The following is a 26,638-nucleotide window of genomic DNA, read 5'->3' as shown; positions in this document are numbered from 1 at the left end:
ATGGCTTTTAATTGCCTTTAGCCAGGAGACCCTTCTTTCTCTTTCTGCAATCCTCTGTCTCATTTGTTACACACCTTCCAATTTCTGAAACAAATGAGGCAGGGGCCCTACAGAGAGCAGTTTACTACACAATCCTGATTTATCCCCAGTGCACCAACCATCCTGTACCCTGAATGAGGCTGGCGTTCTGTGGAAAAAATACCATGCAATCATATAATTGAAGACTGTACCATAATCCATATGCACAAAGAGGGCAAAACTGAGGTTTCATAGGCAACCTTAATTCTGACATTTCCTAACTTTTGGGTGGTTTCCACTCTTGGGCAAGGATGGTATCCCTAGCCTGCTGGCCAGAAACTGGGAATGGGTGACAGAGGATGGATCACTTGATGATTACCTGTTCTGTTCATTCCCTCTGAAGCACCTGGCATTGGCCACTGTCAGAAGACAGTATACGGAGCTAGATGGACCTTTGGTATGACCCAGTATGGCTGTCCTTATGTTTCTTTAATGTCATTTTGTGTGTGTAATTTACATGCTACAAAAAACAACTTTTCTACACTTAGTTTTGAGACAAGCATATAAAGAAACAACTTCTCTGAAGGGTTATCCAAAGATTCTGCTGCATCTGTAAAGTCTCAGATGAGTCTCTTCTATGTGTAATAATAAAAAAAAAGTATATTATATATGTAGTCCATTCAAAGGATTTTTTCTATATAACATTTTAGTCTTCTTTATGCTTCAGGGAGACAATATTCTCTGGAAAACAGGATATGGGTAATTAAACAGGTGAGAAACTACTTTATTCAGTGATGTGGAGTTTCACAGAACCAGTTGGGGTAAATCATATACAATTCATACCCTCCTGTCTTAAGCAGGGATACATTTAGATCACAGGAGATTGGATTACTGTTCTGTATTGCAAATACAACTTAATTAGCTACATAAAGCCTATTTGTTAATCGAGTAGAAGACCCTTTGAAGTGAAGGAATTCATTTTCCTGATAAGAAAGGACACTGAAAACTAAACTTGTGTAAATTCCTTACACATCATATGAGCTCCTAAGTCATCTGACACTATTAAACGGGGACACTACAATCAGGAAAGGCGCCAAACTAACAGCCCTGGAGATTGAAATCCCATTTATTGGGAAGACAGATGGACAGTGCCAGAGTAAGCCTCCCCACACTGCCTTTCCAGTGTGGCTCTATCCAGAAAAGAGGAGAGTTCAGCTCTACACTCAATTCAATCCTTAACTTATCTGACAGCAAGGGGGTCAATTAGTGTTGGTGGTGGTTGTGTTTTTGTGACATGGATGCCTGTCCACTGAGAGCTGGGCTCAGACCACTAAGTGCATTTCCTAGAGGCCTCTCAACACCTATTAGGTGGTAACAACTTTCAGTCACTACCAAACAAGATTAGATCTGAACAAGTGACCCAGAATCAGAGATGAAAAAGACTACATCCAACAGGTCAGAGAAAGTAGTGGAGTGTGTTGCATGCGCCCTATACTAGGACATACACATAAGTATTAAAAAGTATATGCACACATATGCTCCTGCACGAAATCTGTCAATTAAAAATACATCCCTAAACATTGGCTGATCTGTCATATATAGAGAAAGCATCCCCTTGTTAGCAGTTGATCAAAAGAGAAGAAAGAAAACTGAAAAATAATGGTTCCCAAATTGTGGTCCATGGATTGCTGACTGGTCACATGGTGATGATTCCGCTGCCTATTTTCTTAACATTACTTTCTCATGTAAGCCATTGCTGTAGCTGCCCCAGGGCTATTATTCTATTGCCAGTGGGATGGAAATTAGTCTATGCAATTGTGACTGGGAGGAGAGATAATCCATGAAACCATCATGGTCCATGTACTGAGGAAGTCTGAGAACCTATGCTTTAAAAAATAAAAACCCAACCCCACCTCAGAAAAGACCATAAAACTGGGATCTCTCAGTGCAGATAGGGAACCAGAGTAGAATTTGTACTGAAGCCAGATAGTAACAACCTCCTTGGCAGCACCAGAAGCTGAAATCATTCAAAGACTTTCCAAGCCAGGTACAGCAATGATGCCTGCTGAAACAGGAGCATTCTTGCTTTCTCTTGGCAACAAACTCAAACTGGCATATTCAGAGAACTCATCCTCTCACTCTATGGACAGAAAGAAACAAACTCCACATAATGCACTTTGAGGAAGAGTTCTCTATGCTGTGTGTGTGAAGTTAATAGTTAAATGAACTCTTATATCTCCCCTTCTGTCCTTGATATCTGCCGCTGTCACTGCAGTTCTCACAATGTAATGAACCAGGCAGACATATGGGGCCGGCACCTTACTGTCTGTCTGACTGGAGCCCCTCAAGTTTTTGAATCTTCTTCTTCTGGAAGGTGACCAAAAGGGTGTTCCCTTCAGCCTGGCAACCAGACATCTGAAACGACAGTCTTGATGGTGTTGCCAAGGCATTCACTGTATTTGGCGGTCTGTGGTGATAAACTGCCATGGTTTTTAGTTTCTTCTTAGATAATATTTTCATGCTACATGAGATAACCAGGACCTCTCAGTAGCCTACCAAATTCCCAGCCTGGAATGAACTCTGTTTTTATCGAAATCTGAGCCTATGACAGAAAATCTTTCATTCTAAACTTTAACATTTCCACTGAAAACTCTCATTGCCTTTCAAATTCAAGAAGTTATAAGTACAGAGAGCTTAATTTGCCCCTTAGCTACACCTCTCCCCAACTGCCTTCTTGTTCTCCAGCACCTTACCTTTGGTTTAAAAATCAATTCTCTATATATCTCATGGTTGCAAATATAACTTACAGAATGTGACCTAAATTTAATCAACGTAGTGATGCCTGCCTGAATTTGCAATGAACATAAAATAATCACTCCAAGAGATGTTAACTGACCCAGTTCATCTCAGTGAAGTGTTAACTCCCCAGTGATGCTAATTTAAATGTCAACATTGTTGTCTATTACACTACAGATCAAAGCACAAAGGAAGGACAGAGATGATATTTTGAAAATCTGCACAATCTACTGAGAGTGACATTTCATTTTGGTGCCCCAAGAGGCTGAAACTTGGGATATATTGCCACTTATTTTTCTCCCCAATCAAGAAGGAGCCAAACCTAAGTACCTTAGCAGAGCATCTGAGCTCTAGCAAGGGGAAACCAAGCCAAAGGACCCCAGCACAGTCCATAGATATATACAAACCCCACTGAGGGACAGCTGACAACACACAACCATATTTTGAACATCTGCACAGTTTACCATAAGTAGCATCTCAGTTTGGCATTTAAAAGGATGCAGATTATTTTGTAAGTGGAGCCTGGTTTGTGGGTAGAGCTTGGATGAGTATCACAACCTTTCTTCTCTGCCCAATTCAAACCCTGGTCTTGGGGCTTAATTCTGATTTCAGATTATATAGTGGCAGATCACAAAGCAGCTTGTGAAATCAATTACCATGATTGTGTGCAAATATACAAACATATACACAGTAACCAATTGGAGGGATAGCTCAGTGGTTTGAGCACTGGCCTGATGAACGCAGGGTTGTGAGTTCAATTCTTGAGGGGATGATTTGGGGATTTAGTTGGAAATTGGTCCTGCTTTGAGCAGGGGGCTGGACTAGATGACCTCTTGAGGTCCCTTCCAACCCTGATATTCTATGATACACCAGTAATCAGAAGTGCACTCTTGGTGGCTTACCAAAATAAATACCATGTATTGTGATTCCAGGCTCCAAGTTTGTGGAAGATAGCTGGGCTTCACACTATATGCTTATAGCCTTTTTATTTAAATTGCATTTGGGCTGCTTCTAAGCAGCTGTGACATAGTTTATGTTGAAAAGTACAGACCCTATACTTCTAAAACATAAATACACACTTTTCTTCACAAGACATGATAAGCAGGACACATCTTCTCTACTCTGTGGTGCAATGAATAATAAATAAAACCACATTGTCCAGAGAGGCAGCAATGACTAGTGGTCAAAACACAGGAGTGGGGGTTACTACTCATCATTCCAAATCAGAGCAAATGATTATGGATGGATTATACACTTTAAAAAAATACAGAATTTAGAAAGGAAGGGCTAATAGAAATTTTAACCTTGCTTTTTCTAGCTGAAACTGCTCAAACATGAATTATTAAATAAATAAAAATAATACACTAATGGATTGATCCTCACATCACCTTTGTGAGTAAATATGAATATCCCCATTTTAGAGAAGGGGAAACAAAAAGAAACAGAGGTAAAATAACTTACCTAAGGTGACAGAGTTGGGACTAGAACCAACTAGACCATGTTGAAAATTAGTTTTTTTGCCTATTCTTGAGATTTCCCCTTTGCCCCTAAACCAGATGAGGTCACCACTCCTGCACAATCCCAGATGCTATGTCAATTACCTACAGACTAGTTCTGTTTTAGCAGCCGCTCACTTATCCCACCATCTCCAAGGAAAGTACATTGTACCAGTAGGCAATAACCATCATGCTGCAGAGGGCAATGGGGGAAACAAAAAAAGAGAAGGGGGGAACTAAGGAAAGAAAATGCCATTCAGAAAGTTGGATGGGTCTGGTTTTTGCACCAGGATCAAGTATTTAAATCTTGTAGATTTCATTTGTGTCAGCTAATCAGACATATCTGAAAGCACAGTGGATTAAAAAGGCATATTAAAATACATGGATACACATAAAATAGGACTCTCTCTATGTATGTCTTTATGTACATGAGCTATACCATGCACTGTTATTGCAAGGGTACACAAACTTTGTGACACTGAGGGCAGTTCCAACCAGAACGGACCTGATTAAACAGATCAGATTGTAGATGTCCATATCCGTAATATGGAGAAGGAGTCTATGCAGACAAGAAGGCCAACCATGCAATATTCTCCTTCCAGATCTGAGTGGCATTCAGATCAGGAGGGGAGCGATGAGTGCTAGGACTTGTCTCCGTGGGCTTCCCTCACATTGAGGACAAGTGTTTGCATAACTCTAGTGGCCTCACTTTGCGTACTTTTATTGTGTGCACGGCCTATGGAATATACATTTTTATATCTTTAAAAGCAGTTATACCCACCTTCATATCCTCCAGAAGTGCCTGAGGATCCTCAATGCCTTCTGGAACACACTTCTTGTTCTCTGGGAGAGATTCAAGCTTTTCTACTAGGGCTTTCAAACCTTTCAGTTCAAACTCTGTGAGATGAGTCCATTTGGTTGAGACTTCGGTAGCTGGCGACCCTGTTGGTGTTTTGGGATAGTCCGTGGGGGTTGTTGACTTTACACTGTCATCTGACTCATTGGACAAAGTTCTTTTGAGGTATCTCATCACTGTGGCTTTCTGTTTTTTCCCTGCAACATCCTTCCCTTCAGAGTGTGTGCTGTTGGGAGAGGAGGAACCATCAGCCAAGGACTTTGTGTTCTTATCCAAATTGTCTTCCTTCTCCTCCCGGGTATGAGCATCACAAGATTCTTCATCCATGTCTAACCAGGAATCTGATGAGAAGCTGTCTACGCTGGGTTTTCTTGTGGCATCTGAAAGACACACAAAGAAAATTAAATCTTTATCTTGCTGAATTTACAGCTTAAACAGTCCTCCTGTCAGGACTAGTGATCACCTGATTAAACTGGCACATGGTAGTGCCTGGTAACTCTTACACACATCTAGGAAGTGAGTTTTGTTCAGATAATTTAAAACTGATTTTGCTGTGTTTCATTAACATCTATTTCACGCAAATGACTGAACAACTTAGGAACAATATGGCTTTTTCAAAAAGTTTCCATCTCCAAACTCCCACAGTTAAGGGTAGAAGAAAAAAAAAATCCCAATTCATATATTTGAGATGTATCATTAATTTTCCAGAAAAACCAGATGAGATCAGATTTGACATTCTTCATATTTCTAAGCTAGAAACACAAGCAGGAAAAAAAAAAGAAAAAAAAAAACACCTTAAAAACCTTATTGCCATTCTTTCAGGCCTTTTTTATAGATTACAAAGAAGCAAAAACTATTTTTTTCCCCTTTGCAGGTCATCGGCAATAGAATGTATAAATACTTGGTTTTATATGGTATGTGTCATCCAATAACCTTAAAGCACTGCAAGAACACTCATTACTTCTTTAAGACAGAACAATACTATTATGCCCATTTTAAAGATGGGAATCTGAAGCACAGAGAAGTGAAGTGACTGACCCAGGGTCACACAACTGTATAATCATTACTACACCTCTACCTCGATATAACGCTGTCCTCGGGAGCCAAAAAAAAAAAATCTTACCGCGTTATAGGTGAAACCGCGTTATACTGAACTTGCTTTGATCCACCGGAGTGCACAGCCCTGTCCTCCCAGAGCGCTGCTTTACCATGTTATATCCGAATTTGTGTTCTATCGGGTCGCGTTATATCGAGGTAGCGATGTATTATGAATACAGCCCCAAATGCATGCTGGTTGCTTTATAGATAAATAGAAGGACAAGAGGCTGAATGCTCAAAGAGAGTTAGCCTCCTAACTTCTATTTAGGCTCCCATGAAATCAATGGAAGTTAGGAGCCTAACTCTTTTTGAGCATTCAGCCCAAAGTCCCTGGCTCCGAGGAATTTACATTCTTAGGTCTAGTCTACAGTAGGCTTTTCCTCTGAAAATGCACACTGTTGCTGACCCCAGAACAGCTCCAATGATGACAGCATTACAAGAAGGGTACTGGCCAAAAGCCTTTTAACTGCAGTTTTGTTTATACTTGCTTTTCTACAAAACAATATGGTTATCGTGTCTACACTAGCACTTTCCCCATTACTACCACTAGTAGAGATGAACTGGTGTTAATTGGTAGGAATTTCTGGTTAAAAATGCTAGTGTAGGCAGCACCCAACAAAGTCAATGGGACTTTTGACACTGACTTTAATGGGAATAGGATCCGGCCCATGACAGACATTATATGCAAAAAAAGAGAAGAGATACAGCAATAAACATGTGACTGAGCAATGAAGTGTCTCATTTCCTTGTTTTCATTTACTTATTTTCAACCGTCTAAATTCTGAGTCTTTCCACAGTTTCTCTTCACCCAAACCTTTTATTTGAGGAAGGATTAAATAAACACTAAGGCTATGTCTACATTAGCACTTTACTTGGTATAACTTATGTCACTCAGGGGTATGAAAAAAATCCTCTGAGTGACATAAGTTACACCAATAGAAGCACCGGTGTGGACATAAGTTACACCAATAGAAGCACCGGTGTGGACAGTGCTATGTCAGCAGGAGACTCCCTCCCACCAGCATAGTTACCATCACTCATTGGAGATTATTTAATTATGTTGATGGGAGAACTCTCTCCTGTCAGCATAGAGGTTACACAGCTGTGTCAGTACAGTTGTGCTGCATTAAGATGCTAGTGTAGACATGGCCTAAGTAAGGACTTCAGGATTTGGCTGCATTATAATAAGCAAACGTCTCACAAATAATGAAGCAAAGAATCACAGAGATTGGATGTGAACCTCTATGACAGAGCAGGTTCTGACTGAGTGAAAGAATGTGCCATCATCTCCTCAGAAAACAAACTGTACTTACTAGCTGGAAAACAGAAAGATGCAGCAAGCAGACAGTTGTTGCTTAACTGCTAAATTCAGACATGCTGGGAAAAAATCCTCATAAAGTTTTGTTTACGCTGTGAAAACAAGTCAGTTAGGTAACACCTGACAGAAATGAAGGGGGAAGTTACATTTATCAAGGCTAGTGGGTGATTATTTCAAACTTAGACATCACAGAATGTTTTCCTCACAATCTTATTAGATTGAGAATTATTTTGGGGGAAGAAGGTTTAAACTGATTTTCTGAAGAACAAGACAGAAGCTTAAAAAAAAAAAAAAGTATTGGGCCACTGACCCAGTCAGGCCCTGGTTACAGTGAAGGTAAATATCCTCCTTCTTTCTATCCTCTTCTCTCCGTCCCATTCAATACACACCGCTCCTGTAAAGTCTTTAACATAATCAAATTCAATATTTAGTGCATTGAATTGTTTATTCGGTGTGATATAGTGATGAACAACAACACTCAGAAGCAGCCACTTTCTGTCACCCAGAAAACCAGTAGCAGAGCCAGGAATTTGACCCAGTTCTCCTGAGTTCCAGTCTGGTGCCCTATCCCAGAGGCCACACTGCCTTTCTGTTAATTAAAATATTCATAAACACATTTTCTGATCATTTAAATTTCAGTAATGTTCGCTACTTCACAGCAGATTAAAGTATGGAAGTCCTGTCTACACTGGGGGATTTTAGTGATTGGTGGCCAGTGTAGCTGCAGCAGAACCCCTGGTGTGGGCATGGAAAGCAGTTATAATTGCAATTTGCACCAGTGCAACTTCGTCTACTTGAACCTGTGGTCATGCGGAACAGTGAAAGTCGTAGCTTACACTGACTTTGCTGCCTACACTATGTTTTTGTATAGGCGCCGCTATGCTAGGTGCTTGCCACTGACGGCTGTAACTGGGGTAGGTCACCTAAGAAAGGAGAAGGAAATCATATTGTGACCATCTACAGCAAATGATGTTTTGGTGCCATTAGTGGGTGGCACGTGAGATACACCACCACCTTTTATCTCTGATCTAATCAATGGAACGAAAAGGCCAGAAGGAAGGAGCAGAGCCCAATGGGGCATCCTAACTCCACTGATAAACCCAGACCCCACCCAACAAAGCAGTGGAGCCCTGGTCCAACCTGGGAATGACAGTAGGGCCAGGCATCTTCCTCCCCAATTACATTGGCTGCTGTTCCTCCCTCTGCTGGAGGTGATCTGCACTCAACCAATGTTGTTGTGTTGGTTACACTTGGTTCATGCCTTCCAGTCCTACACTTCTTTGATTCTATGGTTGCAAGATTTTCTCTGCTACCACAAGGGCTAAAAATATTTTTTTTTCCCCACTAAAAGCGGAGATTCTCTCAGCATGTCTCAGCTCTGGGAGCAGGGACACTAGGCATGTGTCCTAATGTGCTTATGTCTCAGTGGGCAGTTTTATTCAGCATCTCTCCACATCCCCACCTGGTGCAAATCTCAATGGAGCTGAAGGGTTGCAGAGCAGCTCTCTGTGTTGCCCTGTCCCACTCCTCCAGTCTGTTTTACAGCTGGTGCAGGGGGAATTTCCTCAGCAGTTCTACTGTTCCTGGGGCTGTCTGTCTTCTCTTTGGGCTCTTTTTGCCCCATGACCTCCCCATTAGGGTCCCCCCCCCCCCGCATAAACAGGGAATCTTGAAAAGGGATGATTTACAAAGATGAAGAGCAGGGCTCAGCATCCACTCATGCTGAGGCCGCTCGTGCTGCCTGACACAGAGAAAATGTTGGAGGGAGAAAGAGGCAGGACGCTGCAACCAGAGACTGGCCATTACGGGTTCAGTAAGAGTTGAGGGTTGGACTTTTATGCCAACACATCCCATTAGTTATGGTGTGCTGGGGTCTGTCCCGGGGCTTGTCCACCTTATGCATTTTTACACAGTGCAAGCCCTCAGTGTAGATATACTCAACTGGTGTAGAGCAAGCCCCAAGCTGTCCAGGTACAGCACATGTACAATGGGGTTTGCACTGGTGCAGCTGGGAGGATTAAGATTAAGTGTTAAAGGGTTAACACCCAACTGGGAGTTTTCTGTTTCCCTTGCTGAGTATGTTATTTGTTCCTTTTTCTTGTTTATAAAATCTCCCTAAAAGAAAAGATCCTGCTGACTGCAATTGTGGTTTCCTCTGCTTAGTCATTCCACCAGCCAACACTGCATTATAACTATTTTTAAAAGCTATTTTGTAGCCCAGGCTCCCACCTGGCATAGGTAAAGAGTTTGAAGAAGAGATCTAACAGGGTTTGGTCCATCCCCATTGCCACTTTAAAGCCATGTTACCAGGAACACTGTTTAAATGGCCTCCACGCAAATGCATATGGGGCCTAATTGAGTCTTTTAAAGTGTTTAAATGCTTTCTACTGTGCTTACTTTTTAGAGCAATCTATTAAATAAAGAAGTGGTGTCTCCCAGCATCATGAACATGTGTAATCCTCTGTGAATTGAGGTCACTGCTTCATATGGCTCATCAGAGTTTGTGCCAATCACGAACACTGCAGTATACAAACTTTACTTTCTTATCACATATTATCCTGAGAGTCTTTGGCTACCCCCAGGCCTAGGATCACCTACTGTGGGTCTCCTCCTTAATACAATTCAAATCCTTTCAAAAAAGGACAGGGGGAAAAATTCTCACAAATATAACAATTCTGGATATGGAAAACAGAGAGACTCCGCGGTGTTGTAATCCAGAAAAAGAAAGGGTGGTCTATCTTAGCACAGGACAAGGAGATAGGAACTCCCAATTTCTAAAGCAATAACTCTTTGTGTGGCCTTAGGCAAATCACAATCACTCTCCCTCAGTTTGGCCTTCTGCAAAACAGGGGTGATTATACATAGTTACCTTCTTCAACAGAGGATTAAGTTGCTAAGTTTCCCTTCAGCAGTACAGTGTGTTCAATACACACTCTTCTGCTGCAAGTGGAATTGCCATTCACAGCTCCAAAGCCTGGCACTTTGGCCTGTCAGCAAGAGGTAGTGAGTGAGTTCTTTATAGCAGTCTTAAAAGGAAACGAGGGCATTGAGGAATCTGATTATATAGAATTTTCCCAAATAAAAATCACTTAACATAATCCATAAATTCTCTTTCAATGGGAAATCCACTATACTGTCTGTGAAGGAAAAAAGGAATGGTTCCTCCACCATTCCATACAGCACCTTTCTATTACCCATCAGGCTGTATGTACAGTCCAAGCCATCCTGTGAAACATCTTACAGTGGGAATCTTAAAAGCTACAGGATACAGAGTATTTTATGATTAGTGCCACATCTTCTCCCAATTACTCTTTGTCAGTTTAGTCTCAAGATTCACATCTGACTGAAGGACACATGTAGGTCAACAGCAGTTGACAACATCCAACATAGACTCAACAATTCTAAGAATAAGAATCCTGTAGGCATTTCCATCTCGGAGCAGCACATGTTCAAATCTGGTAGGAAGTTCACATAGAGTGCCCTTTTTTATTCCAACTGGCAGGACGAATGCCACAGTCGGAGGGATATAAAGAATGAGATTCAGTGCTTTTACAGAAGCCTGTGATTGCTGTAATGCCATCACTTCCACTGAGCTCCTGCCCTCCTATGGAACAGATCAAAGCAAGAACAGACTCTCACATACTAACCAGGATCTTAATCTAAGAAAGCTATTGCCTGGAAACTCATTCTGGGACTGAGGAAGGAGAGAGGAAGCAAGGCCTCCTTTTTATACCACTTAAAATGTAGATGTTTTTCACATAGAGAGTAGAATACAGGGACAAGCTTTCAGTCAGGCAAGTATTGGGTCTCCGATTTTGTGCCTGCAATTTTGCAGATGGAAATAATTGCAAACCGAAAAAAGAGAGACACTTATTTTGGAATAAGAAGTGTCCACATGGGGATTATACTGGTGTGACTCAACCGGAATAATTATATTAGTCAATTTCCGCATGTAGACCAGCTCTTAAGATTCAGACTCACCTCAGAATTTGGCCATCTTAAACTCAAAGTATAAATATAATGTAACAAATCCACAAATTTAGTCTTGGGACATGTACATCAAACCCCCACATCCTGTAGATTGGAACAGTACTCAAAGATCTCTAACACCAGATGATAAGTGAGATCCGGGAGGCAGCAAAATCTAGGAGAACAACCTGGATAGGTGACTTGAAATGGAGCAATATTAAGAGGAATTCGCATATGAGGGAGTATTCTGGAAAAACTGTTTATTGATACCATCAGTTATGGTATCAATAAAGCAATAAAATAAATAAATTGAGCAGCTCATTCTGGAAAATACCAGACAGAGGGAACTGCTTTCTAGGTAGGTCTATCCAAACACAGGAGTTAGAGGATAGGATACTGAAATTAGCACCTTTTTATACAAAAAATGTGTCATGGGATCTTTAACACAAGTGATCAGGACCTTGGTTTTCTGTTTCTTCCAAAGATGACACCTATCAGCATTAAAGAGACATCTATCATCACTACTGACTCAAAGAAAAGTGCCTAGCAAGTTCCAGACACCACTTCTTACAGCACTGTTTTCTCTTTGGAGATTCTTCCTCCAAGTGCTAACCATGCCGGACTCTTCTTAGCTTGTGAGATCCAATGAGAACACTGTCTGCAGCAGAGCAGATGCAAAATAAAAGAGCATATCTCCAGGGTAAAATACAGCAAACTATAAGAGCCAAAAAGAAAGTATAGTTAAGAAGTAGAAATCCAACACAAACCATAACAGGGAAAATATACTGTGGAAAAAGAGGAAATGTGAAGAAGCAGATAGCTACAAACATTAAGACTAACCATAAGAAATTTGTTAATAAGCATGCCTGGAACTCAAGATGGTTTCCCTAGTCCAAGAAGTAAAGAGGACAATTAAAACTACAAAGGAGTTGCAGGTAACCTTCTGTCCGTATTCACTACGGATGGTGATGGGGAAGTCCTTCCTCAAAGGAGCACCTCTTATGGAAATCAAGACATGGCATTAACAGAGAGAGAAGTCTCTAAGGAAAAGAGGAGGCAGCAACCTGAGGACCTCAAGAATCCTGAAGGAAGTTTAAAAAAAAGTCAGAAATTCTGCTCCTTTGCCAACATCTAGTTCACTGAATCCTCTACATTTAACAGTTGTGCCTGAATGTTGTGGTGCCCATTTAAAAAAAAAAAGCTACAGGTGATTCAACAATTACAGACCAGGCAACTTCACCTCAGTACAGGTATACTTGTATAATTAAGAGCAGGATAGGAAAATATCCTAAGTAGTACAATATGACAGGGAAATAGAACAGAAAGGTATGATTTCTCTTGATAGGAGCTGTGTTTCTGTTAGAATTCTTTGAAAAAAACAGCAAAATACCAAAAATGGGAATCCAGATGATATAATAAACTTGGCCTTTTGAACACCAGTTAGTAAGGTCCCTCACACCTATATAATCAGCTAAAAGATACAGTCCACCAGGGAATAATAAATAATAATAAAAAATAGATAATGACAAAGATGCATAAATAAATGTCTTTTTCTTAGAACAGAGAGAAGATCCTAGGAGTCAACGACAGAAATCAGCACTGAGACTGACACTGTTTAGTAAGCTAGTGAACTGAAGTTGAAGGTGGCAGCCAGGTGATAAAATATGCTGTAGACAGAGACTGTTTAAGTGAGTAAAAAGTACACGTCTGTCCAAGAGAGCAAGGTCAGATTAAGATCCTAACATGTTTGAAGTCTGGTGGTATTAATATAATACACTGTCAAATGCCTGTAATCATGCCTCACCCCATTGTCTGGGACTCGTTTAGCTCACATAGCAGTGGATTGTGATTTTATGGCTGAAGGGCCCAGGTTCTATCCCTGCTGAAGAATTGTAGCAGGTATCATTATATTAGGATCTGGAGTTTTGGTTCAGGTTCTAGTAAAATAGTAGGGGAAGAGAAATGTGAGACTCCAGAAGGGTCTAATCAAACTGGGGATGGGCTCATCATTAGCTGCTACTACCGATCTGCAAATGAAGATCAGGGAAGTAGAGAGAGAATCCAAAAAAGGAGGAAGAGAATCAGTACCTTCAGTCCTGCTCTGAGAAGCATTCCTATAATAATAAAGAAACCTTCACAACTGTTCAACAACAATCTAGAGTACAAAATTCAAGAGGAACCCTACAATGACAAAGTCATGAACAACCTGACAAGTGTGCACTGCATGCGCGTGCGCACACACACACACATACACACACACCATTGCCATAACAAGCCAGTGTGCAGCTCCAGCAAACAGCCCTTCAATAACAAATCCATTTGTGCATGATGGAAATAATGAAACAAATTCAAGCTTCCAGCAGGTTTTTGAAAATCAGGGAGAGTTAGATTTAAAAAGGATCTGGAATCTTATTTAAAGAATATTTGAGAAACCTTTGAAACGATAGGGAAAATGAGCCTTCCTTACAAAAAAAAAAACATTTTCATTCCCCAGGCCCAACAGCCAAGGAAGGAGACAACGTGTCTCACTGTGGGATTTGCCATGAGTGCAATTTCCTTCCCACAGCACCCAGAGAGAGAAGGCATGCCCCATTCCAGCGCTCACTGCAACTTAGGCTTCCAAACTGTCCCACTCTTGACACAGGCCTCTTCTTTCTGCCAGGCTTGTGCTGTCCTGGCAGAGCCCCAGGCTAGATGAAAGAGTGCCTGTTGATCCTAGACAATGCGATAGTCACACAGTAGAGAGGGCCAGCATTCTTCTCAGAGAGATATAGAATTTTGCTCTTTAAATCCAAGTATTTCTATAGGCAGCAGTTCTTCAAAAGCACCTCTGACTTGCATTATCCACCTCTTATTCTGATTGCTCAAACTATTACTGCTCTTCGGACTTGTTTTTACTGAGGCTTTTTCCCTTGAAGGCTATAAGTGCCCTTTCCTGTTCAAACTCTAGAGAAGCAGCATGTCTCTCAAAATTGGGGGTAAATCTGGAGGAAAACTGGGACCCAATTAAAGATGGCTGCTCCCTTCATCCCCACCTAAGCACTGACTCCTACTCTATCACCCTGAATGCCCCATTTCTATCTCCTTCCCCACAATGAACAGTCTCTTTCCATCACAACATTTTCTTCCTGCAGCAGGCATCCCAGTATTCTGGATCCAAAATACAATTTTGAGTCTAAGTAATTTTAGTGCGGTTGCAAAGGGCTGGACTGACAGACCCGGGGACACCAAAAGTTCTCTTTGCATCCACAGAATTCCTACAGTATGGGCAGTAGCAGTCCAAGGTTCTCCATACTACCTCAATCCTGGCCTAAAAGCACCATCTATAGAGCTGAGAAGACAACTTAATCTCCATGGCCCGTTATTCTGCTGATTCAGCCTACTGAGATTGCCAAAATGGGCCAACTTGGTGACAACTGTGTTTTTACATGACTTGGATGCCTCACCACTAGGAACTGGACTAAGGTCATGCCTATACTACCACTTATGTCAGCAAAACGTATGTCGCTCAAGGGTGTGAAAAACACACCCAGCCTGAGTGACAAAAGTTTCGCAGGCATACGTGGTAGCGTGCACAGCACTATGTCAGCGGGAGAGCTTCTCCCACCGACATAGCTACCGCTGCTCGTTGGGGGTGGTTTAATTATGTCAACGGGAGAGCTCTCTCCCATCAGCATAAAGCAGCTACACAAGAGATCTTACAGTGGCACAGCTGTACCAATATCGCTGTAAGCTATCTAGTGTAGACATAACCCGAGACACATTCCGCATGGGTGACCAAATCACCAACAGTCACTACTGAGCTGACCTGGATTCACGCTGGTGATTTAGATGGGGAAGGTTCCAGATCTTATGTTCAATCTCCTGAGCCATCCCATCTCCATGCACCTCATTCATTCTAAAACGTTTTGATTTCACTGTACAACTTAATGACCCTCCACCCCGGCCTCAGTGTCAGGAAGACCCTCTCTGGAGCACAGCATCTCTCATGCCAGCATTCAGACATCAAAGTGCTGCTTCTTTACTTTCCAAGGGATACAAGGACAGACAGTTTTGTCAATGGTTCTTTAAAGAGCTCCTCCCCCCAGAACAAAACCAGCCAGAAGCGAGGAGTTACTCAGCACACCACACAGTATGCTTTGGGAGTTCCTGACTTATTAATCCTTCAGTGGAGGAGTTTGATGGGACACAGAGGGGCTGTGGAATGGGACCCTCCATCCACAGAGATCTGCTGAGATCTGCAGGGAGATCCTTCAGATCTCAGAGTATCTTTGCAGTCAGTCAGCTTCTCCATGCTACTCCCTGGCAGCATGGCTCACTAAAGAGCGATGCTTACCACCCATGCAGCCCCTCTCACTGAAATGTCATGATGCATTAGGTGGCCATTTATGTCTTGACTGCTGGCCATTCTCTCCAAAACCTCTGGGGCTCCCAAACATGTGGTATTCACAATGATGGCCAGCTATGGGAGTGGGGAAAAGGGTGGGATGGAAATACTTTAGCTTCTTTCTCCACTTCCAGATGCACCAGCCTGATCTAGATGATACTTGTGCTACTTTCAGCCTTTCTGTGCCTAAAAGCAAGATGATGTGGCCCAGTGGCTCTTTGGAAATAAAATAAATAAAGCTGATAGGCAAGGCTAGAACTCTAGCTGTACTGCTAGAACTCAAGCCCTTGACGCTTTCCCACTTTGATCCCATCCATCCATCTCTGCCACAGTTCACTTTCAGCTATTGTTTTAAAGGTTTCTTTGCCCTGCCTGCATCTAAGTTATTGATAATGTAAGTTTGTTTTGTTTTTTAAATAAACTAGTCACCAGTTCGGGAAAAATAAAACCAGAGATGTAAAAAAAGAAAGAAAAAAGAAGCCAGATTTAGTGGCTGCTTGTAATGCACTTTGTAGATGAAAAGTGCTATAGAAGTGCTAACTATCCAACCCAACAGAACAAATTTGCAATGCAGACTTTTTGGCTGCTAAGGTAATATGCCAAATGCAACAGTAAATCCTCAACTATCTGGCAGATCACCTCAACACAAACATTACTGAAACCAAGAAATAAACAAATCTGAAATTATTTTTCTGAGATCCATTTGCCATGGAAAAGCTCAATAAATATCATTCAAGGAAGGGTGGCGGTTCAGTGAAATTGCTTGAGCTTCAAATCTTCTCCATCTCCAAATAATGAAATAATTCATTAGGATCTCTACATTTCTCCAATTTAATTTACAGTCTGCTTTGCAAAAGCCAAAGCAATGACTAGTCTGAGATGCCAGCGTCCATTCTGAATACGCACTTGAAGGATTCACTCACCAATTAACATTGATTCTTTCTGGTATTCTTTGCTGAGGTGGCAGCGCTGGGTCACACAGGACACGTATCTCTCCAGAACATACCAGCACATTTCATAGTAGAAAGGATAACGGAATTTGGCATGCACCTGAAAGCAAGATTGAGACTGTCAATCCATGTGGAAGGGAGAGAAGTTTGCAGCACAAGGGCCAGTCATCATTCTCATCATGTTATCAAGAGCACAAACGGTATGCAGGAGGGGGAGGGGAAAGAGGGTGGGAGCTGAGTGAGATGTATGCGTTCAGCATACAAAATGAGGAGGCTGCCTGCCTGCTTCCTATGATAGCATCATTCCTTGGTTCACTAATTTGTACCCTCTTGGGTTGGTGGGGGAGGTGGGGAGGGAGTTGTGGTCTTGTGAAATCATGAAACTGATGCATGGCCCCTTAAGGTATTATTTATCTACTGTATAAACATAGGGTGGTCACATACAGATGTTAGTCACTAAAATTCAAGTTAAAATAAATGTGGGTTCTTTTGATTTCCTAAAAATTATTCCATGATTTGTCAAAACAGCATTATTACCTACAAAGAGCCAAGCAGGAAACTCGATCCTTGTCAACTCAAGTCTTTACAATATCACCATTTGATTAAACAATGGAATAAAAACAAAATTTTGATTGTTGGTATATCGCATTCAAACATTAAATATAAAAAAAGGCCCCTACATTTGTTCTACTCTTAATATTTTGGTAGTCAATCAACTTTTGCCCTGAATCAAACAGAAAAGTGGGATTCTATCAAAAAATTCTGCCAGGATATCCCCTTCCCTTTATCTCCCAGCCTTGCTATTTTCGTATCAGAAGCGGATTTCTCAGTGCTGTATATCTGTGATATTTATTTCATGTTTAAAAGAAAAATAAACTGCTTTTTTCCCTCTAACAGTTTTCCAAGTAAGGGAGATCTCTGTGCTAAGGAAGACACTGTGGAGCCTCCAATTTGGGAATATGTATGTACATTTGCTGTGTTTGAATACGTATGTACATTTGCTGTGTTTAAAAAAAAAAAAAAATGAATGCCATATACCTTGCATGCACAGGTACTTACACTGAACAGTTCTTACTCCTTGCAGGCATTGAATTTGCATTTTGTGGGCTGGATAAAACCTAGCTTGCATACATTGCAGCAGGATTATGTGAACTGCTCTTAACACATTCTATGCAGTTTAACTTCTCACCTAACCAACAAGTCTAACACATGTCTGCCCACCTTTAATGAAAACTGCATTGCACCAGAAAGGCTCATTATTACAGGCAGTCCATTTTCTTTAAACATGGGAGTCTAAATAGAACGACTAAATAGAGCATCTGGAAACTCATACTGGCACTTGGCTGTGCAAAACAGACATTTACACACCTGCCTTATGATCAGAGCATCCACCTGTGGGATTCAGATGTTCTGCTAAAATGTCCACATTTGAAAATTGTGCCCAGAGTAGACAGTCAAAAAACCTTGCATCTGCTCCCATTGTAGGGGAAATTGAAACACTAAACAATAAAACAACACGTCATTAAAGAAACTAAGTGCATTGCAAGGTAGAGTATAAGTAATCCAAAATGTTTACCAGAGCTGAGACCTCAAACTCAGCACAAATGTAGCTGGCAAATCTGAAGCCAGATGCTGTCAAATGTTGCTGAGGGTGATGCAACTGATTGCTGCTGCATCGTTCCAAACATTCCCTAAGTTGTGGGTTATACAGCACTGTACTTCTAAAAAACCAAAACCTAGATGCGAGAACAACATTCAACCCCAGGGTGTTACAGTATTGGAGAACCCTTTTTCCTTTTGGTTTGGTTACATGTCAGAAAGAAGAGATCATGTCACTTATCACTATTACAGAACACAAGGGAAATTAGCCATGCTAAAATATATGCTAATAAAGGAACTCAAATTTTTCCAAGAGAGCACTGCAGGAAACAAAATTTGCAAAGAATTGACTTACAAACAGGAAGCCGCCTTCCACCCCTCAGCCTTCAAAAGGTTTTCAGCCACATGCCTGGGAATATTAAAGACATCATTGCTCAACATTTGTTGACAGATTCTGAGCTTCACCAAATTTAGTTGTTACCAATGTTAATTCAATGTGAAAGACAAGGCAGTAATGCATGCAGTGCTCCCATTATGTATATCAATCTTTAATATTCAATTTGAGTTCCTAATTGCCTCACTATCAATGTTCCAACCCACAGCAAATCCCTCCATGCCTCTGTAATTCGCTATTTGCCTGAGATGGCTCTGCTTTATAAACCTTCAAAAGTAAGAGCTACCATATGTAGTAATAGATACTGTGCAAAGGTCTACAGTGCCTTTTGCTGTAGAAGCAAATCTAAGATTGACAGTGGTTTAAAAATTTCTTGAATGTGCTTTATACAAAAGCATAAATGAGTACATCATTTATGACCTTCCTAGATATTTATTAGTTGTAATGGATGCGAACTGTAGAACGTACATGCCCATACCTTTTCCTATTGTATATCCATAGGTCAAATGAACTTTAAAAAAAAAATAATTATGAAGCCAAAAGTTATCTGTGATCCATTTACAATTTACTATTTAATGTATCTTCTGCCGGGGGACTAAATCCTGCACCAGCAGGGGGATAGACTAGATAATCTAATAGACGTTTTCCAGCTCTAACTTCAATGATTAATAATTTACAATCCACTGAATATATTTTTAATTATTCCTGTACAGTGAGAAAAATTCTCTCTGGAATATGATCGTTTCTACAGTTCAAAGTGAAATTATTTTAGAGACTTGTACAAAAAACAAAAAAAAAACCAAGCACATGTGAGGCACGTTCTCCCCTAGAATGTATTAGTTTCTTACACTATAGCTATTAAAAAATCATTATGTCTTCTACTTGCATTGAATCATTCTCATCGCAATATTTTAAAACAATTTTTTAAATTAATTTGGGGGGAAATTAATCTATCAATTTTAAATTTAGGTTCCAGAAAACAGAATCAGTAGCAAATACCATCATCTGTGAGTGACCACCTTACGTATATATTTTGAATGCTTGTATCCTCATACAGGTTCAAATACATTAATGTGACTAAATCTAGATCAGCTAAAAATAGCTTAACATTTCTTCTCCTTCGGTAATACTGAACCCATAACACCCCTAAGCCAAAATGATGAACCTTTGCATCGCAGCCTGCTCCGCAGTTACCCAAGCTGGTCTAGCAGAAAGCTAAACAGCTTGGCCTATTTGCCTAGCTGTTAATTGGCCTCTAGGAAAGGCAGACTGCAAAATGAAAATCTCTACAAACTGCAAGGCTAGAGAATAATTGTTTACCTCAATTGCACGTTAGAAGCTGTTTCCAACAATAGACATGTTTTTTATTACTCCTTAAAAACTATTTTAAATGGCTATAACCCTCTTTAAAAATCTCCCAGGGATATGAGAAATTAAGATAGAATAAGCATGACAAGTGTACAAGCTAGGGGGTTTTATTGGGCTCTAAATCAGCATTACCATTTCAGCCATGTATTATCCTTGTCTTAGCTGCTAAGACAATAACAACTGCACCTAGCATAAAAATGGCTTTGAATACCAGCAATCAAAGATGATTAAGCATTATACAGCAGGTTTAAACACAGTGAAACCTCCATAAAATTGCTCTGTGCAAAATCAAGAGGGGAAACACACCCAGATTACACTTTGATTTGAGTGTGGCAATTACTTTGTGAATCACATCATGTAATTTACTTCTGTGTTACACACAATGGAAAGATCAATACTCAGGAGAAACCCATCTGCAGTCTGTTCACTGGCGAACTTGCTTTCAAGTACATTAAACACGATCTGGCTATACCACTCAGTGAGGATTATTCAAATAAAGAAGAAATTACAATATTTGTTCCACAAAGTAAACTGAATAGTGCATTCTGTTCATTTTGAAAACATTTACTCTTAAGAGAGACTTGTATAATGATTTCAGGAATTTTTTAATCACCATTTTACAAAAAACATGTATTTTTATTTTCTCTGTCACGTTTTATTGCAGGTCAGTTCATTAGTGTAGGGTTGCATACACATCTTTATTATTGTAGGGTTACTTGTGAGCATTTGATTAGTTACATGTCTTTGTTATTGTAGGATTGCTCAGGAGTGCTGGACTGAGTATAACATTATTATCATATAGCTGCATTGAGTGCTGAGTTTGTTGCTGTAGGGTTGCTTGAGCTCTGGGCCATTGGCAGACTCCCCCCCCACCCCTTTTAAGCACTGAAACATTTATTTGGGGAGGAGGAGGCGGGAAGGATAAAACATTACATGTACTTCGCAGAAACAATCTTAGATGAAACCTACAAGATTAAAAAGGTTAAAATGTGGGCTTCCAATCTTGAAAGCGTCCTTTTCCAAACAACAATTTAAGGGAGATTTTCAAAGGTAAAAATGGCAAGTAGGTGTCCCAACTTCTCAGTGCAAGTTAGACCCCTAACTGCTCATTGTGACTTGGCTAATGTCTCCCTTAGTGTAATGCTGATGAACGTTTGAAAAGCCAAGAGCCACCCTAACTCCCTAGGAAGGAAGAGCTGATTTTCAGAGGTGCTGAGCATCCGCAGCTCTGATTGAAGTCTATAGGAGCAGTGGGTGCTCAACTCCCTAAGAAAATGATGCTCCTATTGCTTCTATTGCTGCAGTAATATAATCGGTCTCTTTTTCCATCTTCTCCATGGCTTCCTATGTAATTCATTCACACACTGTTTCTGGTTTACATCTTTCCTCCATAGCTCTCTCTTCTTCCCCTTGTCTCCACTACTGTTGACAGCTCATCACCCAGGCTCACAGATTTTCTCCTCTCTCTTACATCCAGCCTCCAATATCCCCTGCCAGTCTTTTTGCTACAATCTCTCTAAAATCCTTCCTTTCTGCTCTACCCCAATGCCATTCTCTAGCCCTTGTTCACCTCTGGCCTTGATTACGACAACCTCCTTCTCTGTTGCTTCCCTGCAATTCATCTTACCTCCCCCTTTGATTTACTCTAAATGCTGTTGCTAAGATCAGCTTCCCCTCCTGGCACTCCCCTATTCAAATCTGTCCACTGCCTTTCGCATCAAGTTCATGCTTCCTGTCAAGGCCACGCAAAATTCCACTCCTGCCTTTGTCTCTGTTCTTGATTCCTCCTACTCCCACTCTCACACCCTTCGTTCTGCCCAGATCCTCCTTTTAACTGCCCCTTTCTGCCATCCCACCTCTCCCACTGAGAATTCCTTCCTATGTGCCAAATATTCCCTCTCTCCATTCAAATCCCTCCAGGAAACCAATACCTTCTATCAATGCTTAGCAATACAAGACCTATCGGCCTTTGTATCCCCTGGAAAGTAATGGAGTAGCATCCTGGTGTCAGAACACTGGAATGAGAGAGGCTGCATAGGAAAAAGGCTTTGCACACTGATGAGGAAATGGTGTAGAGTCACTAAGTAAAATGTGCACGATTCAAGCCAAGGCCCTCACCCTGTGTATTGTGTCTCTGATAGAAGTGTTTAATTTAGACTGAAATCCCTAGGGGAGGGACCATGCCCTCTTGTAGGAATGAACAGCACTGAGAATACTGCTCGTGTTCAATAAATTACAATATTAAATAGACCTTATCTATATGGGAAAGATTTACTAGTTATCCTGGTATAAATAACACTAACACACAACCTCTCTTTCAGTGTAGACACTTATTCCAGAGTAAGAATGGCTTATTTCAGTTCAGCTTAAATCCCTTCCCAAGTGATACAAGCTAAAATGAACAAAGCAAATCTTACACTGGAATGAAAGTGTCCACACACGGGGTTATACCAGTATAACTGTATCAAGACTGTATATAAGAACATAAGAATGACCATACTGGAACAGACCAAAGGTCCACCTAGCCCAGTATCCTGTCTTCCGACAGTGACCAATGCCAGGTGCCCCAGAGGGAATGAACAGAACACGTAATCATCAAGTGATCCATCCAGTGTTGCCCATTCCCAGCTTCTGGCAAACAGAGGTTAGGGACACCATCCCTGCCTATCCTGGCTAACAGCCATTGATGGACCTATCCTCCATGAATGTATCTAGTTCTTTTTTCAACCTTGTTACAGTCTTGGCCTTCACAACATCCTTGGGCAAGGAACTTACATAAACTGATGGTTGAATATCTGCATTACAATACTGTGGCAGGCGAACAAAAAAACAAAACAAAACAAAAACACCACATGGGGCAACTAAAATAGAATGACACTTCTTTGAGATTTTTATTAGTCTTATTTTATCTAGCTAAAATATAATTATAGCTATTAAGTAACTGGGATTCTAACCCAAAGGTCCAATTCTCACCCTCCAAGCGTAGAACCCATACAGTCACTTACTCCATGATCTGATACCCTTTCCCACTATGTGGGTGTTTTGGCCAGATGTGTGGATTCAATGCCGTCTCCCCCACCCCAATCCCCAAAGTTTCCCCTGCACTGGCGTGGAGCTGCTGTGGAAGAAAACTTTCCAGAGTGCAAACAATGAGTAATGTAGTTCCCTTGTGCAGCTTTTGTATGGCTCCCCCATTCCACTCTGGGCAGCAGAACCATGCTAGTTCCATTGGTTCTCTGGTCTTGTTCGCCCATACCAAAAGGGAAAAGTGTACCCTAAAGGGCAATGTATCTCCATGCAAAAGGAAAGATGTTTACACTGGTGGTTCTCAACCAGGGGTCCGGGGCCCCCTGGGGGGCCGCAAGCAGGGTTCGGGGGGCTGCCAAGCAGGGCTGGCATTAGACTTGCTGCCTGGGCCCCAGCAAGTCGAAGCCCCACCGCACGGGGCTGAAACCCAAGGCCCGATGCCCTGCCACCCGGCACTGAAGCTGAAACCAGAGCAATTTAGCTTCATAGGACCCCCTGTGGTATGGGGCCTGGGCAATTGCCCTGCTTGCTACCCCCTAATGATAGTCCTGGCTTTTATATGCAGAAAAATAGTTGTTGGAGCACAGATGGGCTGTGGAATTTTTATAGCGCGGGGGAGGGAGGGAAAGGGCTCCGAAAGAAAAAGGTTGAGAACCCCTGGTGTACACTAGAGGAGGTCAACGGGGACATAAAACCAGACAAGAGACTCAACAGTGACTAGTCAATGGGAACTGGGGGCAAATAGGTGAGCAAATCCCACCAAGAACAATGGACTTAGAGGGCCTTGTTGCCTGGCATTTACCTTCTTGTTCCAATCACTGTGACATGGAGATACCGCTAGTTCGTGTCTTTCAGAAAGGGACATGAAAAGGATTTTATACATGATACAGTCAAAAGGAACTGCACACTTAAAAAGAGAATCAAGCATCCTTACCCTTGTTCTGTCCTCAATTTCATAGACGCGAAGCTGCATGGGAACATTAAAGCTATGCAGGATATTTCCACCAAACACCAGAGAATCTACTGGAGTATAAACTGCATGTATCCATCCTAAAGAGGAAAAGCAAAGAACTGAGAATGCCTCATGCTATGTAGGATCACAAAGGACTTTACAACCAATCACAAATTCTCATAGATCACCAGGAGGAATACAAATATTATTAGTCCCATTCTACAGACAGAGAAACTGAGGCACTGAGAGGTTAAATGACTTGCTCAAGGTCACACTTCAAGATTGCTGTAATAGCAAGAAAGTGTTTGTATGTGTGTGTATAATGATAGCTCTAGAGACTGAATTGCTCTATTTAGCCACAGAACAGCTACAACATGGGTGGAGGCTAAGCAAGCTTCCCTTACGCTTCTGCACCAATGTGAGTCAACCACAACCCACAGATGAGAAGGAAGTTCACTCTCCATGGCCCGTTCAGCTCTTAGTCTCTCTTCTGACATCACCAAACAGGGGCACAAATCATGTTAACAGTGGTGGCAGGTCTGTGATGTGCAGATGGATTGAGACACACCAAACTTGTATCACACAAGGCCCAAACAGCCATCAGACAATAGCAACTTAAGGTCAGTACCAGCCATCTTGTAGAGGTAAAAGTTCCATATCCCATTACCAATTCTTCAAAACAACTGAAAATATTTTTATTTGGCAAGTCCTTAGTGTTTCTCCCACTACAGCTGATGAGACTGCTAACAACCCAATCCTGCAAGGAAAGTTCCCTTAATGGACTCCAAAGGGAGGTGAGGATGCTCACCACCCATGGATCAAGCCATAGCAGTTCAGGCAGCTGGCTTCTCTGCGTTCCTTCCTCTGCACTATTTGCCTGTCACGTGATTAGCTGACGCATGGGATACCTAGGACTCTAGACTCTGATCTCAGCAGTGACAAAGGAATTGATCCTACTAACGATCTGGGACCCCGGGAGTTTGTAACATTAATTCTTGTTGAAATCAAAAGCATTTCAATTAATAAACCAGCAAGCAGAGCATAAGGGGTTGTCAATTTCTTCCTAACTGTGCACTGCTTTCCATTAAAGCTGGGGAGGTTTTCATTTGCCTCAAGATCAGTGAGGCAGCAGGAAAATGCAACCTGGGCCTACAGAGTGACCTCTCCAGCCACTAGGCACAAAAGCATTTCCCCTGCTAGAGCTTGTGGACCTGCTGGGTTATGCTTGGGAAGCCCTTGAACCACCATAGATGACAGGACATTGGCTCACAGTGCTTTCACTGAGAAGCATTTAGTAGGAGAGGGACAGAGAAAAAACTCAAGTTAAAATTTTCTCCCCAGGAACACAAAGCCTGGTTCTTGGTACATTTTTCTGATTTTACTAATCTAATTCCACATGATGAATCTAATGAAGTGAAAATTACAGGTGCCCAATGGTAATGGCAACTCTGGGTTATTATTGCAGCTTTCTTACAATAGGTATAGTAAATTTCCTCACTGACTCACTCACAATCAACAAGGAAGTTTGTCACGCCAAATCAATCTAGCTTCTTTCCTTCCTCACAGGGGCAACTGCTGCAAGAAATAATACCCTAGTCTTGGATATGCATATATAAAAAACTACTGAGTAAGCAGGGTAACCTAGCGATCAGAGCAATAGATTGGGAAACAGGATTCCGGTGTTCTGTTCACTGCTCACCCACGGGCTCTGTGTACACTTGGGAAGTCACCTAACTTCTCTGTGCTTCACTTTCCCCACCTGGAAAAGAGGGTTAACACTTATAACCTGGCTTGGACGAAAGCTGCAATTGATACTGCCCATGAAATTTACAAAACAACAACTGAGTAACGAAGATTTTGACATCTGTAATGGCCTTTTGGTGGATACATGCAGCAGGACTATAAAGCCTCTTCACAAGCAGATCAGTGCACCATATCACATTAAATATATCAATTAAACATACAAATGTAATTTAAAAACTTGTAAAAATAAATGGCTTTCAAAGAGAGGGAACCTAAATAAAGTTACGGCGCTTGGAGTTAATTGCTTTTACCAGATGATCAAAGATTCACGTGACATAAGGGAAAGGGTTGGAACTGTGTGTAAAAAATTAAGCTGCTACCAGGTCTCAGAGACTGATATGTTGGGTAGAATGGGGTTGCATCTGGCAACTCAGGGTTAACCTACTTTGATGAGGTAGGTATAATTATTTCCATTTTAAGATAGGGAAACTGAGGCTCAAAAAGGTCACAGTGAAGCAGTGTCAGAGATGGGAATAGAACCCATGAATCCTGACTCCCAGTCCTCTGATCTAACCATTAGGAAACACTCCTCTCCTCACAATACATCCCAACACACTGAATTGTAAATACTGGATATGATTGCTTTATTAAGGCATTTTATAATGCT

At 41.4% G+C, this 26,638-nt stretch overlaps 1 protein-coding gene across 6 annotated transcripts in view; it reads right to left on the bottom strand.

Moving 5' to 3' along the window:
- Positions 1 to 26,638, bottom strand: part of KDM2B (lysine demethylase 2B) — a 170,058-nt gene that overhangs the window by 49,082 nt on the left and 94,338 nt on the right. For all 6 annotated transcript variants that reach the window (XM_034790646.1, XM_034790644.1, XM_034790648.1 and 3 more), the window contains 3 exons: positions 24,211 to 24,326; positions 16,862 to 16,988; positions 5,092 to 5,546 (listed from right to left, as the gene is read on the bottom strand). In XM_034790646.1, coding sequence (XP_034646537.1) covers positions 5,092 to 5,546; positions 16,862 to 16,988; positions 24,211 to 24,326 — 698 coding nt within the window. The remainder of the gene's footprint in view (positions 1 to 5,091; positions 5,547 to 16,861; positions 16,989 to 24,210; positions 24,327 to 26,638) is intronic.

Source organism: Trachemys scripta, chromosome 15 (assembly GCF_013100865.1).
Source record: "Trachemys scripta elegans isolate TJP31775 chromosome 15, CAS_Tse_1.0, whole genome shotgun sequence".
NCBI classification, from domain to species: domain Eukaryota; kingdom Metazoa; phylum Chordata; order Testudines; family Emydidae; genus Trachemys; species Trachemys scripta.
This window is presented reverse-complemented; position numbering and strand designations above follow the sequence as displayed.